Genomic DNA, 15,762 nt, shown 5'->3' with positions numbered 1-15,762 from the left:
AGAATGAATGGAGACAGAAAATAAATCTAGATTCGACTTTTAGTGCATTTTACAACTTTAAGGACCTAATGATTATAATAAGGGCTATAAAATAGTTCATACGGGGTAGTGTAAAAAAAAGTATCCGCTGATTTACAGACGTCTCTTTCTCAATGTTAGTCAATGGAAAAAAGTATTTCTGGGCCCAGTGACGTCACGGACTGATACGGAAATTGTAGTACCGCCGTTTGGACACAACGAATATTTTCATCAGAGTCCGGCACACTTCCTGGGGGCTTGGACTGTTTGGGCAACTTTTCCATCAATGTTTCCATCTACACGATTCCAACTTTTCCATCAATGACTTCCGGACTGATTGGGCCGACAAGGATTGCACCGAGAGCTTCACCATGTCTTCAACATGAGCCTGAGTCTTCAGAGGGTCTCTGCTGTTGACGTCCCGCCTCGTCCCTGTGTCTAAGACGCTGTGTGCCTGTGGCTACAAATACTTTTATTGCACATTTTAACTTCAACTAAAATTTGTATAAATATTTATTTATTTTATTCCAATATGGTGCAACTGCACAAAACCTCATTTTCTAAATTACTAACGTTTTTTGATTGATATAATTAACGCTGTAAAATATAACATAGGGTATGAACCATTGTCTAGTAGTGCGAATGAAAGGATATTTCCAATATCTCCTCTGATAGAGTAAAGCAGTCAGGGTACGTCAGAAAAAAACAGGAACCAATGTGGTAAATGTACAATTGCTTTTACGAAAAACGTTGCCGAGTTATAATATAGCATATGGCTCAATAACAGGAGAATATTCAGGACTTTCGTGAGCACAGATTATTACAAGAAAGAAGAAGAAAAATTACGATAACACACTCTACACATTTCAACATTTAATTTCTCTACTACACGGCTCAGATTACACGGCGCTCTGCCGGTCAGGTTTGGGACGTTTTGCACTTCAAACACTTAAAGCAGCGGCCAAACCTTATAAATCGGAAACATCCAGAAGAGAAAATTGAGGCCATGTGATCTCCATTAACACAAAGGTGTGATGGAGGTCTTTATGAGCGGCGGGTCCTGCTTTCCAATCACGTTTTAATGGAGAGTTTTGCGTGCGTCCACTCTGCAGGTAGACCATGTCCCTGCCCCTAAATGAACTCCCTGAAATAGCCCACCCGTATTACATTACAACAGAAACGTTGAGTGGATTACTACCTCGCTTTTTCCATCACTGCAGCAAGAACTATGATTCGTTCCACCACTGGAGGATGAAGCAACAAAAGGTCAGCCAACATGTAAGAAGGCATGTGGTTGTAGAGAAAACAGAGATGTGTAGAAGCTTCTAAAGGTATCCCCAATGGGCTGTGTCTATTTTTAGGTGGCTCTGCTGCAGTAGAAAAGAACAGCTTTTTAATGTGACTGAAACGAGATACATTCAAAGAGTGAACTGGGAGCACATATGGGGCTGCCACTGCCCAAAACACACAGATGTCGCCTTGAGCCTGCAGAGACAGGATTTAACAAGACAGAAGAAAATACTTCAGGGGGACGTGGTGAAATGTTGCATCGACATTTCCCATTCACTGTCTTTTGGAAAGAGGAAAAAGCCTACAGTCGTATCTGCAATTGGGCTTTTTTTCCATTCAAGAGATGCTAAAGGGTTGGAGGGAGATTGTACGCCCATGCTGACATGACTTGACAATCTAAATACGAGCTAAATGACAAACGAAACGATGCCCATTAACAACACACACACAGGGTACAAAGACAATATGCATGCACAGCTGTTGGGCCGCGGCGGAGGAAACAAAGCCCCAGGACTTGCAAACTGATCAGAGACGAAATTAAAGATAACAGCGATGCTTAACAGTTTATTAAATCTCTGTGGTTGCTGCGACAGATAGTATAATAACTGCCGGGGACAAATTATCTGTGTAATTAAACGACAATCCGATCATGCTGAAAAAAATTGATAGTATCACATTAATATATTGATCATTACTCGAGACTTGCATATTTAATTTATTTGCTATATATTGACATGGATTACTATTATGAAAACTCTTCTTTTTGGAAATATTAATTTACTACAAAAACTTGAAGTGTATTGTTTAGTCGAGTGGATTTTAAAGTTGAAAGAAAGTTATATATATATATATATATATATATATATATATAATAGAAGTGTGGTGTTGAGTTTAATGGATTTTAACGGAGAGAAACAGATGTTCATAAGCAAAGAAATGTTGAAACGCTGGTCCCGCAAATCAAGCAAGAACGTGATTGGTCGATATTCATTGGGGGGGTGGGGGGAGGAGGGGTGTTAGATAGATATAGAGTTGTAGTAAGTAGATAGAGTTCGCTATGATTGAGGTTTCGTTTATGCATAGGGTAGATTATTTTAATTACATTTCCTTTTTTTTTGTGTGTATTTTTTACATTTTGGATTTGCTTGGCGAGCTATTTTTAGAACATGCCCCGCGGGCGACTCACGTGTTGGCTACCCCTGGTTTAGGACAACAAGAAATTACCTTTGAAATGAGGGCACTGTGAATCTTCTTCAGGATGTCGTCCATCTCCATCAGTTTGGGCTGGATGAGCGAGCTGTGGGGTCCGCTGATGTGGCCGATGTGGTCCAGGCCCAGATAGTGCAGGATCAGAATGTCCCAATCGTCTCTCTTCAGGGTGCTATCCAAGTGACGGGTCACATTGTTGTCAACCTACATGGAGACGTGATGTAAGATAGACATTTACTGATCGAGAGGATTTCAACTGAAAACCAATTCATGTTGGAATTATTCAAAATCGCCCCCTAGAGCAAACAAAAGTTAAGCTGAGGGGAGCTTTACTCAGGCTGCGATAGAGTCTGATAATTATCTGATTATCATCAGGCAAATATTACAACACTTTTGTGAATTGATGAGCAGCTTTTTATGTGAACTCATCTCTGAGCCTCCCTGGTTGCTCATCTGACTTCATCTCTTTCATGGAGATAACTTTTGTAGGTAACGCTGTGACTGAGTCCTTTCTAGATACACAAAGCATGTTCCTCAGAATTCATAAACCACTTCTTAATTATTAAGTGATGTAAAGTAACTAAGTACATTTACTCCAGTACTCTACAATTTTGAGGTACTTGTACTTTACTTGAGTATCTCCATGTTATGCTACATTGTACTCCACTACATTTCAGAGGTAAATACTGTACTTTAACTCCACTACATGTATTGAATCCCTTTACTTTACAGATGTGGATGAATGATGGTAAATATAATCAAGTGTTAAATCAGACTTTAGTTCCACCTGGAGCAAATTCACAAGCTACCCTGCAGTATACAAAGTCATTCAAACTAGCTGCACCTTTACCAGCTTTGAGAACACTTTCATGATCAATCATTATAAAACATATCATATATATTATTCTGAAATGGACCAATCTGCATAATGAGTACTTTTACTTTTAACAGAGTATTCCTACACTTTGGTACTTCTTCTTTTACTCAAGTACAAGATCTGAGTACTTTTTCCAACTCTGATTAATACATTATTTACAGTCTTCTTCGTACTGGGTTACAACCAAATCTTTGGTGTCGTAATTGAAGTTGAAACTGCAGTTCCTCTAATGGCCAATTGCTGCTTGCTCAATTTGAAGTTGTTTACATTTTTAGATAACACACCCGTGCATAAGTAAGGGCGTGGTCGCTTTGAGTGACAGGAAGTTGCAGTCACAGGTGGCTAGCTGCTAGCTAGATCTTAGCTCCGCTAATTTAGGTCGCTGAACATTCAAATATTGGACAAAGAGTATGGCTTTTTATTGTGGTTAGTTGTTATAACAAGTCTGTGCTACAGTATTTTCATGGATTGAATTTGTAAATGTACTTTATTTTTATGTTAGCAGTAATTAGCAGGTTTATGTGTATGCACTCACCATTCCTGTTTTGCTTAGCTTTGCTTCTTGTTCTAAAACACTTTAAGGAGTTGGCTGCAAATTAGTTCAGATAAGTATGTAACTTAAAGGGGACCTATCATGCAAAATGCACTTTTGTACGTCTTTTATACATGAATATGTGTCCCCGGTGTTCCAGGGAACTCACCAAGTGTCAGAAAACACAACCCTCTCTATTTTCCTCCATACCCAAATCTCTAAAAAAAGGGGCTGCAACGGATCTGATAAAAACTGATCCAGATTTGAACACTGTCCTGACGTCAGGACGGTGGCGCTACGGCTATTGGGTCAACTCCACCAATCAGGAGGAGACAGCCACGGCCATTGCCGTTCGAAAGCGCTGGAGACGCTGTAGTACATATGCCAGGCCAGTAGGTGGTGCTGTTCTCACTGAATCAGCCCTTGCAAAAACAGAGCTAAAAAATGTCAAATTGAGCGAAATGAGGCATGGCTAAAATGCATGATCTGTTTGGTATTTTGAAAAAAAAAAAAGTATAAATATGCCTTATATAGGTATGGTCCTACACTATATTATTCAAATATAGCACGATAGGTCCACTTTAAACAAACAAGCCTGTTTTTAGCATTTCAATTAATGCCACAGTTAACATGAATTCAGAACGCATCTTAATAACTTAACTACTACTGGTTTTAGTGGGTAACTTTAAGCTTTTGTAATGCTGACAGTATCGCTTCTGTTGCGCTCCACACTATTCTCCAAACACTTCTGGATCCAAAAAACCAAGATGGCGATGGCAAAATTGACAAAATCAAGGCTTCAGATCGGTAGTACAAACCAATGGAGGACATCGTGGGAACTACATCCACTTGTTATATGCAGTCTATGTTTATAATATTGTTAAAAAAAATACACTTTCTATGAGAACTTGAGCATAAATGTTGGTTTTTTATACTTTTAAATACAAAATATGCACTGTGCTCTCTTTAAACAAAAAATTCATTATTTCACAAGTTTTTCTCTTGCATTTTGTTTGGTTTAACGATTTTCTCACCATTTTCAAAATTCCTGATTCATATTTGCCATCAGGTGCTTTCACGGTCCTTTGATCATACAAGCATAGAACCACAACATTGACCAAGACTGATGGGCTGACACATACCTCCGTGTAGTCGGATACGAAGAAGGAGGTGGTGCCATCGTGCTCCATGAAGTGTTTGGGGAAGAGGCGCACCCAGGTGTCATCCCCGTAGAAGACCATCCTCTTCCCTGCTGTTTTGGCTTGCCAGATGAGGTTGTCTTCCAGCAGTGCCGGAGAATTCAGGTTCATTACCACATCAATGAAGCCTGGGATAGTGCCAGTGGTGAGAGCCTGGGGAGGAATATGTTTCTGTCATTGTACTATGAACAATAATTATCTTTTAATGGTGTTACACAACCTTGCAGTTTCATCATATTAATCCAGCTAATTAAGGCTTGAAATGGAGTGCAGTGTTCATTAAAAATATGTTTTTTTATGATCTTCAAAAACAAAACAAATCCCATTTAATCTGCTTGGTCACTATGTCAATCTAACATTGGAAAAGCAAACTACGTCCCACATCCTCAAACCAATTTTGCTGCCACAAATGGAAAGCTGAATCAGGTAGATGAATGATATTTATGAAGTACAGTTTCGACTGATTTCATCATGGAATGTGAAATAAAACAACACTGGCTCCCATTTGACTGACAAGGAAACAAAGCCTGTTTTGGAAGTCAGGATAGAGCTTGGTGCATCGTCGAGGGGGGGAGTACAAAGGCCTCGTCTTTATGCATTGAAGCAGACGTGAGTATGCAGATACTGGCAGAAAACGCTGTTATTCAAACCGCCTTCGAGTTGGAGCACAGCCCGAGATCTCGTGGGACCCTCAAGACTCCAGGAGAAAATCAGAGGTGACCGGCCTTTATTGCAAAAGGGTCCAAGTTTTACAGGAAACTGCCAAGGGAGCTGGGAAAGTCATCTTATAAATGACTTCTTTAAACAGAATTGTATCTGTTTTATTGGCGATGCATTTGTCCTTATATTCCCCTGTTTTAAAGATCACATCTGGGTATTTTATTCCTCTTATCAGTTTTTATATATATTAAATGTTTGCTTCCAAAACACTTTGTAGCTGTAGGGTTACTGTGGGACTCTAACCGCAGTTACTATGAGGATACTTTAAAGGTGCAAGGGGGAAAACAGCAATAAAGTAAAGGTTTTTATTCGCGATCACATTTCAATATACCGACGACAATAACGCTGCATCAATTTGCGTCTTGATTTACAGTAGAAAAGTTATTCTCCGTCACGTTGAAAGGTTTGTGTCTGCTACTTAGAAATGAAAACTCATATACATACTTTACACCAGAGAGAGAAGCCTCTCAGCAACTAGAGCTGAAATGTGAAGCCTCATCTCTAAAGCTTTGTTCCTGAGCTCAATTATTTACCACTTCCTTCCGTGCGATTGTTTTTCGCTCCTGCCAGTGCAGATGCTTGTTTCAGGGAGAGATGGATGGTTCCGCTTCATAAGCCTTCTCCTCTTTCTGCCTGTTCACTCTCAGTGGGAGGTCCCTCGCCAATAATAGAGATAGTCTGTCCGGTGAAACCCGCGCTTCGGCACTTTGTAGCCAAACTGGTAGAACATGTTGCTGTTATGCAGTAATAAACACAGGGGGAGGCATATTGGTGGAGCTGTGTCTTCTGCAAGGACAACAATCAGCTCCATTCAAAAGTTCACAGTTTTAAAAAAAATGCATTACATTTCTCCAGATGACAAAAAAAAAACATTGTGAATCTGCCTGAAGGAATCAGTGACTCATCAACATACTAACTCCTGGCTCACAGTATGGGTCTAGGCTCGTGATGTACCTCTGCTTGAATGTCAAATACGATATCAGTAGGGTTTATTGACACAGATAGGAAAATGTTTAAAAGGTGCCAAAACACAGAAGGTTTTCTACCTTTAACATTAAAATATCCTTAAAGTATTATTTCCATTATTGAGGGAGAACGGTTCATCCTTATCGCAAAGCCAATTTGTGTTTGAGTGCTGTTTCATTTGTGTTTATATATTTTCTAGATTAATCGTTTAGTCTATACGGTGAGAAATGTTCATCCAAATGTTTTTCAAAAGTCCAAAAGTGTTTTGTCCCAAAGACTTTGACTTCAATATGACATAAAACAAGCAGGAAATCTTCATATTTAAGAGGCAGAAAACAACATTTCCTGACAATTCTACTTGAAAATAGATTCGACTAATCTTTTGAGGTCTTCTTCTCCAGTCTTATTATCAAATAAAAGTTCTGCAAGTAATATTACATTATGTTATTTAGCTTACAAACACTTCAAAAGCAAAGCCATTGCCCACTGTAGCAATTTAGTGTGAAGTATCTTGCCCAAGGAGACTTCAACAGGTAGACAGGTAGGGCTGGGAATCAAACCGCTGACCCTCTGATTGGTAGACTTTCATTAAGGCCCAGCTCCACAGTCGCCACCATTTACACTTTACCATTCATGAACTTGGTCTTCTGTTTGTTTACCACCGGGGCAGATACTAGCTCTCCAAACAGCCACATTGCTGCTGCTGTTATGATAAATTAGTTCATTGTCCAAATCCACCAACTCTGTAATGTCCACTGACTGCTGTGCCAGTTTGGCTCGACTGGCCCCCATGTGAATACAGGACTGGGGGAAGAAACCCCACTTCTGTTCACTTCCTGCCGTGGTTAAAAAGAGCAAGGAAATTGGAACCATTAACAAACCACAGGGTTTCCGAGTTTCAGGCATAACAACTGTTTGCTGCCTGGCCTTTAATGAAAAATAGCACATTAACAAGAAACCAGATACGAAAACTGTGTGTCCTCAATGGAATTCCCTACCATTGCCATGTTAATTATATCAATGAATTAGATGTTTTCTGTACTGTAAAGTAGTTTTATTTCATTCTGTTTTAGATATCTGCGGTTTTTCTCTCTTTTTTGTTAGTTACTTTTTTTGTGGGTGTTTTTGGCTTATATATTTGCCAAAGGAAATGAGAGTAATGATGAAAAAGCTCTATGGTGACTTCAGTCAAATAAACGTATTAGTAGCAAAATCAGCTGTGTGCATGATGCTTGTAACTTTATTATGAGACAGTGGAGGGAGTTTTAATGTGTGTGTGAATGGATGGCCGTGGGATAATGATTTAGGTTAGTTGGCTGTGTCATAGCAGTTAATTGGGTGCAATGCAGTGATAGTGGGCAGAGAGTGGCAGATGGTGTGCACTGCCACCTACTGGTGTGTCACTACATCTTAATGCTGTGATGGAAAATGTTATACTTGTGATAGGGAATAACACAGTGGCGAGAGAAGTACTCAGAACTGTTACTTAAAGATCCTTTCCTTAAGTGAATGTAGAAATATTAAAATTCTCCACTAAAAGTAAAAGTCTTAAAATAAAAACGTTATTTAAGTATAATTACAGAAGTAATATAAAGACAGCGTAATCAAAAGTTAAAAAAAAATCATAGTAATACGGAAAATATTATTCTGTTTTTATATATATGTATATGTCATAATATTTTTTAATGTTTGTCAAAGCTGAGCCAATTTCAGTTACCTTAATAAAATACTGGGTATTTAATGTAATAACAGCATATCATATAAGCATTTGATTTGTTTTTATGTGTACAAAATAGCTCTTAACTATAAGTGTTGAATACATTTAGAGGAAACAGTTAAATATGTTTGCCTCAATGGAGTGGATTAGAAGTATTTGTTGCTTAAAATTGAAATACTCAAGTACATTTGTTACATTCCACCATTGGAATGATACAACTTCTAATGAACAGAACAGTAGTTTTCAAAAGAGAAAAGTAATTTGTTGCATGATTTTAAGCTTTTCTTGTACTGACAACTGGCCTAAAAAGACAATCAGTGGATATCTTTGCATTTTATTACAAAGGGCTCTAATCCATTACCTCAAATTAAATCCCTCCAACAACCATTCATCCAGTATTTTATTTTTGAGAGGTTTGTCAATATACAGTATGATGAAGTATATGAAGCAGGAGCAGATATACATTAGGCTGTTATGCCCTTACATTTACTATAACTGCCCCTTAAAGAGATTGAGGGTCCCTTCTGCTTATAGACTGCATGCTCTCAAATCCAACGTACACGTTTCTGGACAGCTGTAAAAGCACCATTTTTGGTGCCATCATGCCTGTGCTTCTAAATCAGAAACCTTTCATTTTAAACTCGTTGGTTTTCCCCTCTTCATACTATCTTACCGTCAACAAATCTTAAGAGATTGTTCACACCCAGAGTTGTTTTTCCTTAAGGCCCCTTTTCCCTCCATCATCTTCTCTAAACCCTTGGATTATGACGGAACATCTGTCTCCCTGCCAGTCCACCTCAATCAGCTTTATCCCATCATCCCTCCTCCTCCTCCTCCTCATCACTGACCTGCTTCATGACAGACAGCTTTCATTCTGTTCAAGAGAGAAAGCTTTCCTCCATCTGTTTATTAACTTGTGTCTTAAAATGAAATGCGCTTGCATGTACCATTCAATTAATGTGAAAACATATAAACATAATATTTATTCAGTAGCATTTGTCCATCCAAAATGCGTTAAAGGGGCCTTATTATGCTTTTTGGGGTGTTCCCTCTCCTGTAGTGTGTTATGGGTTTCTGTGCATGTAAATGGTCTGCAAAGGCTTAAATCCCTGTGTTCCCTCCAGAAGGGAGTTTCTCTTCCACACCCTCCCCCCCTGCCTGAAATGCCTCCATTGGACTCCTTTGCTTGCTTCTGTAATATAATGACATCACTATGTAACACTTGCCCCTTCTATTGACTAGCAATCTACCACATACGTTAGTAGGCAAAAGGGAGGGACATTACAGACACATCTCTAAGGCCCCATTTACACGGAGACGGAAACGAAAATGAACCGAATTCGATATCAAAAAAAGTCTTCCATTCACACGCAATCGGCTCAATAAACGTGTCCGTCCACACGAGACCGCTCGACCCGCTGGAGATGCTGTAGTACATATGCCGGGCCTGTAAGTGGCGCTGTACTTCCGCCACAAAATACACCAAAAGCAGCGAAGAAGACCTCCCAAGCATGGTTGCCATAGTTGCCTGGTTGCCCTTCTGTTTTTTTCTCCGCTCACCGCTCCATCACAGCGGGCGGAGCTGCAGGTGATCATGCAGAGCTGCGTGTCTCCGTCAGCAGCAGCTGATCTCTCTCTCCTGTCCGATAGACTTCACTCACGTTTATGTCCATATGGATCAAATCTAGCTGGAGGCTCCTGCTGGGTGCACTGTCCTGCGAGATACCGGGACCTGGCTCGAAATACTCAGTTGTTGTTGTTGGCGAAACACATCAGCAATGACGCGGGTGACACAGGGGTGAGCAGGAGAGGTGGGGAGAGGCGGGGCTATGGCGTACACACGGAGCCGTTGGACCCCCCAGAGCGTTCCGTCCGCAGATCTACCCACCTTGGGACCCGTTATCGTTTGAGAACTGTAGCGGATAACACCCGTTCCGTCCCTGTGTAAACAGCGCCTAAGCTGTTGAGCAATCACAACAGAGTCGGCCAGCTAACCAATCAGAGCAGACTCTGGTTTCAGACAGAGGGTGAAATGAGGTGCTGCAGCACAGGCAGTATGAGAAAAATAAAGAGCTTTTTGAACATTGAAGCATATAAACATGTCACAGTAGAGGAACAAAATACAAATATGAACCTGAAAACGAGCATAAGGCCTCTTTAAAATTCCAAAGGAACAAATGCGGATGTAAACATCATCAAAAGTACATCTCTCCGAAACACCGCTTTTTGTTTTTTTGTAAAAACTCAACTTGATTAGCACGTCAACAACATATCAAATGTATTAGAAATAAGAAGGGAAGTAGTGCTTCAATAAACAAAGAGTTAAATAGAGCAATGTAATTGATTAATGGTATGTGGCTGCAACTATTGCTTGTTCAAGTACAAATCTGACCCATTGGCTTTTCCCTCAAAAATTACAATAGAAAGAATATTCTTTGTTATAGATTAAATGTTTATCTTTGCATTTAGTCATTAGTCAAATAAAACATTTGATTTAGGACTCTTAGAAATTACATTGTCAGTTGATTTCTGACATCTTACAGACTAGAGCGGAAAGAAGTAGTTGGATGATTGAGAAATATTTGGTATAACTACTTTGATCAATAAAGTGTATGAGGTCATGACAGGCAATAACACCAAACTATTGGAGGCCCTGGTTCTGACTTTTTAATTTTGAAGGTTTTCCTGTCTCATGAGATGGAACATAAATAAATCATTTGAAGTGTTTCTCAGAAGTGAGCATGTCCTGCTTTTCTGACGAGATAGGGAGCTAATTAGGTTTGGGTTTTCTAAGGTCGGTCAGGCAAAGAAAGCTTTAAAAAGCTGTGATTTGCATTTTTCTAAAGTTTCTGACATTTTATAGGCGAAACAATTATCCAAAAATTAAAACTAATTCTGCAGATTCAGGGAAAGTAGCATAGTTGAGGCCCTAGTTGGACACCATTACAAATGTAGACATGTATTTAATCAGTATAAAATAAAATGTTGCTAATATTTATTACGTCAAAGTAAGATGCTACCAAGACAGTATCAGCCTTTGTTGGCTCAGCTTTCAGAAAATATTTTGTTATTGAGAGTGCTCTGATGTTTTTTTCCTGAAATCCTGTTTCTCCTGCAGAGTTTTTCTTCGTGTTTTCAGCGCTTATCCTGTCCACTATCTCTGACAGTGTCCACCAACACATGCTGCCCTCTCTGACCTGAACCTGCCTGAGCACATTCATCAGACATCGCTGAGGAGGAATCTGTCCAACTTCAGGATGCGTATTGCCTCCAATCTTCTTCCATCTTTAAAACAGCTTGCTGCTGTCAGCACATTTCCCCCCCCCCAATCCCCTGTCCCCCTCAACCCCTGCTGAAGCATGGAAGCTGTCTTTTATTCTGCCCTGACAATATTCTGCTCCACCTGACAACTTCAGTTAGATGCCTCTCCACCTCAGCGCTGCCCGGCAGCCAAAGAGACAATACCGAGCTGCTCTTTTCCCCAGAAAATCACCTCCTTAGCAAAATCTTTCCAGCAGCACTGACAACAAAACACAGACTTTTTCCCAGGCTGCCCACAGTCTCAGTGTTTCAGCTCAATAACGTCATGCACCTGCAATGTGACAATGTGCTCACTCTTCCCAAGCTCAGCCTGATTACTTTATTTGCAATAGGCTAAAAACATAGTGTAAGAACCATTTAGGTGTGTCATTATGTATAGTAAATGTTTATGTTGGCAAGACAGTTGTGGTATTTAGTAACAATTAATTACAATTATAGCGTTTTGTATAGTTTTGTATGCATCTATGTTTCTAGGCCATAAATGGTAATGGAGTTTCTCTCCCACACTCATTGTGCTAAATGAGTATTTTTACTTTTTTCGCTTCGAGTACATTTAATTGATAATACTTACTTACTTTTAATTGTAATTAATATTTTAGTATTTGCCATAGGCGTCATTTATACTGGGGATGCTGGGGACACTTTTGGAAGTGGCCAATTTTGTCCCCATCACTTTGCATTAGGATCATTTGCTAAAATGTTCTGAAAATAGCGTGCACAAAGCATTGTACACTTTGAGAAAGCTTTATTTGCACAAGAGAACATGTGCAATCTAGAAGAGTGTTCACACTTTTTGGGTGTATTTCTGGTAACCCAAGTGGTGCAGTTTGGACCTGCTACATGCACGTTTAATATTATGAATAACTGAATAGAGAATAGTAAAGCAATTGTTGCTCCTCAAGTAAAGGATCTGAGTACTTCTTCCAACACTGCCCGAGTCCCACAAACTCCTTACCTTGATCCTGGGCATGGTGACAGTGGGGGGTCTTGCCTTGGCCACGAAGCTGTGTGAGGAGCCCCTCTCCACCAGGTGTCGGGTGTAGGGCATGTACATGCGGCCATTGGGTCCAAACACAAAGTCCTCCCGCAGAGCATCCACTAACATTATAACCACCCTCTTAAACAGGGGCTGTGGGAGGCGGGAGGAGTTGGGAGAACTTCCTGTAATAAAAAATGAAGTTTAAGAGTTTTGACAGATGACTAACACACATACACACACGCAGGTGAGTGTGTGAGCTCACCTGTCAGCGGCTCCACCGGCAGGTCTGACAGCTTGTTCTTGGATGAGACGGAAGACTTGAGAGGGACAGGGAAAAACCCCCGCAGAAAGAGGGCCACGCCAATCCCCTCAAATATTAAAATGAACGAGGCAAACACGGACGAGCGAACTTTCATGTTGCTGTTTGACGGACACTTAAAGGGACGGGTTTGTTTGTAAAGATGCTAGCTAGCAAACATGACGCTTTCCACAAGCTTTACCCAAATATAGGGGAAGATAGAAAGCCATAACATCCCATTTTAAGATGGAAGTACTGTAAAACAACGTATTACAAAGCCACCTAATTCGGTTTTTAATAAACGGACTTTAGACTATATATTAATGGCTGAAATTAAGAATAAAAACACTAATACCAGTTGGCGCTGTAGCCGTTCATAGTCGCTTCCGCATTGATAGCATGGAACTACGGGTATGACGTAGGGTCAAACAAGATCGAAACGCCTTTTTCTAAAGGACAATTTAGATGTATGTTATGTTCCACTCCTTTGTGTGGTCCGTACAGAGATCACTATTTTGTATGGGTGCCTTCTATACACGGGAAAAAAATGGTCCTTATGTATTTATATTATTATTGTGAATTCATTATTCCCTAACCCAGAGTGTGATTTTGGTGTCTTTTGAGAAATGACTTTTTAGGCTTAATGTGTCAGGTTACTCCTGATCCAACTCTCAATAATTAACCTTCATAAACCTCACATCGGACGTTTAATTCTCCAACACACAATATCAATATAATAATAATATCTGTTCTTGTACATATCATATTCTATTTACATATAGACTTTTTGCACTACTTTTTATTTTGTATTTGATTATATTATGTTGCATTGTTGGAGGAGCTCAGGTCAGAAGAATGTCATTGCTATTTCTACACTGTAGCTTTGTGCATATGAGAATTATAGAACCTTTGAAATGCAAACAAAAACCTTAGATTAAAAAAACGAGACATTTCCTCCAGTTTTGACAATTTATTTAAAACACTTTATTCACAATTTAATCATGACTGGCTAAGTACACACCAAATCCATCACATAGCATTAATTAAGTCAATTAATGATATGTTTTCACTTTATATTGCGCTTCCATCTTCTCTTCTTCTCATTAAATGTCCCGACTCAGCTTTTTAGCTTCTTTCCTCATCTCCTCACACAAAAAGACTTCAGAGAATAAAAGTGAACAGATGAGTTATTCATCATTACATTCATTCTGATTTAAACATGAAATACATTGATATGTACCTTTTGCACGAGAGCTTGAGCTTCATGCTGCCCTCTCATCTCCTCTCCTGTCTCTAAAAACAAAAAGGAAAAATAAGTACTGTAGGTCTTCAAATAACTTGTAAACAGATGAGCTGAACTTCCTGAAATCTGGTAATAATATTAGATAACTTGGTTCTTACCTTTTTTGCATGAAAGGTCACACTTAATTCTGCCTCCCACCTCCTCTCCTCCTCTCCTCTCTATAAGCAAATGTCAAATTACATTAAATAGTTAAAAAGTTTAAGAATAAACACATTACCCTGAAATGTGGAAATATTAATTAGTTTAACAATTTCATTTATACCTTTTTACTGTGACGCACTGCTCCCCCCACCTGGGTCCTCTTCTTCATCAGAAGCCGGATGCTCTTCTTCACAGGGACGTTCCCTACCGGCTGAGGCTCCCAGGGTGCAGCAGGTTCAAGAGGCTCACGGGGGGTCTGGAGAGAGGAGCTGGTCCTCTGCGGCCTTCTGAGGGTGATCCTGGTCGGATGAGCTGTCGGCACAAGAGACCAGAAGCAAGAGGAAGAGCTGGAAGAAGTGTTGGAGGAAGAGCGAGAGGAGGAGGAGCTAGAAAAAGACAGAGAGAAGGAGCGAGAGGAAAAGCGAGAGGAAGAGCACGGAGAGGTGCCAGAGTCAAGAAGGGAGCCATGAGGGGAACCAGAAGTGGGGGAGGTCCTAGTGAAGGAGCCAAGAGGTGACCTACCTGAAGAGCCAAGGTGAGACTTACCTGGATCTTCAGCGACTCTCTTGCTCCACCTGCTGCCAGACTGCTCCCTCCTCTTCATCAGAAGCCTCAGGTTCTTCATCCTCTTCCGCTCGGGGGCGGGGCCAGCTGGGGGGCCATGGTGGGAGCCAGGGGAGGAGCTGCAGATGGCCCTAAAGGGGGAACAAGGAGAAGAGTTATGTTCAGGGGCAGGTTCAGCTGGGGAGCCAGGCGGAGCTGGGATCCTGCGCAGGACGAGCCGGGGGAGGCTGGGAGGGGCGGGGTCTGGCAGGAGGACAGCTGTCCACTTGTAGTGCCGGTCCATCTGAAGGTGAAAATAAAAACAACAGTCAGACCACTGCTCCACATCATGTTAACTATAGTGTTATACCATAATGACTCTAATCACATGTTGAATCAAAAGAATCAGTATCACAATGCATTAACACAAGTGGGGTGATTACCGATGAAGAAAGAAACGTGAACATCTCCCAAGTTTGTATTCACTTGCCTCATTTCAGGCATCTTACCAAAGATACTTCAAAACAGTAGCACAGGTTTTTTGATTTATTCCTTAGAAGAAAAGACCTTTATGTTCCAATAGTAAATGTATCACATTTGTAATGTTTGAGTTTGGAGTCTTAGTCATTCTTACTGTGTTTGCAGGCGG

The 15,762-nt window shown here is 40.4% G+C and overlaps 1 protein-coding gene across 1 annotated transcript in view; it reads right to left on the bottom strand.

Annotated features, from left to right (window-relative positions):
- Window positions 1-13,519, bottom strand: part of pigg (phosphatidylinositol glycan anchor biosynthesis class G) — a 78,258-nt gene extending 64,739 nt beyond the window's left edge. The window contains exons 1-4 of the mRNA XM_034121240.1: window positions 13,091-13,519; window positions 12,805-13,010; window positions 5,069-5,278; window positions 2,533-2,721 (exon numbers count right to left, since the gene is read on the bottom strand). Of these exons, the coding sequence (XP_033977131.1) occupies window positions 2,533-2,721; window positions 5,069-5,278; window positions 12,805-13,010; window positions 13,091-13,244 (759 nt within the window). The 5' untranslated portion in view covers window positions 13,245-13,519. The remainder of the gene's footprint in view (window positions 1-2,532; window positions 2,722-5,068; window positions 5,279-12,804; window positions 13,011-13,090) is intronic.
- Between the last annotated feature and the right edge of the window lie 2,243 nt (window positions 13,520-15,762).

The sequence above is a fragment of the Trematomus bernacchii genome, unplaced genomic scaffold, assembly GCF_902827165.1.
Source record: "Trematomus bernacchii unplaced genomic scaffold, fTreBer1.1, whole genome shotgun sequence".
Classification (NCBI taxonomy): Eukaryota; Metazoa; Chordata; class Actinopteri; order Perciformes; family Nototheniidae; genus Trematomus; species Trematomus bernacchii.
The sequence above is the reverse complement of the archived record's forward strand: the minus strand, read 5'-3'. Positions and strand labels throughout refer to the sequence as shown.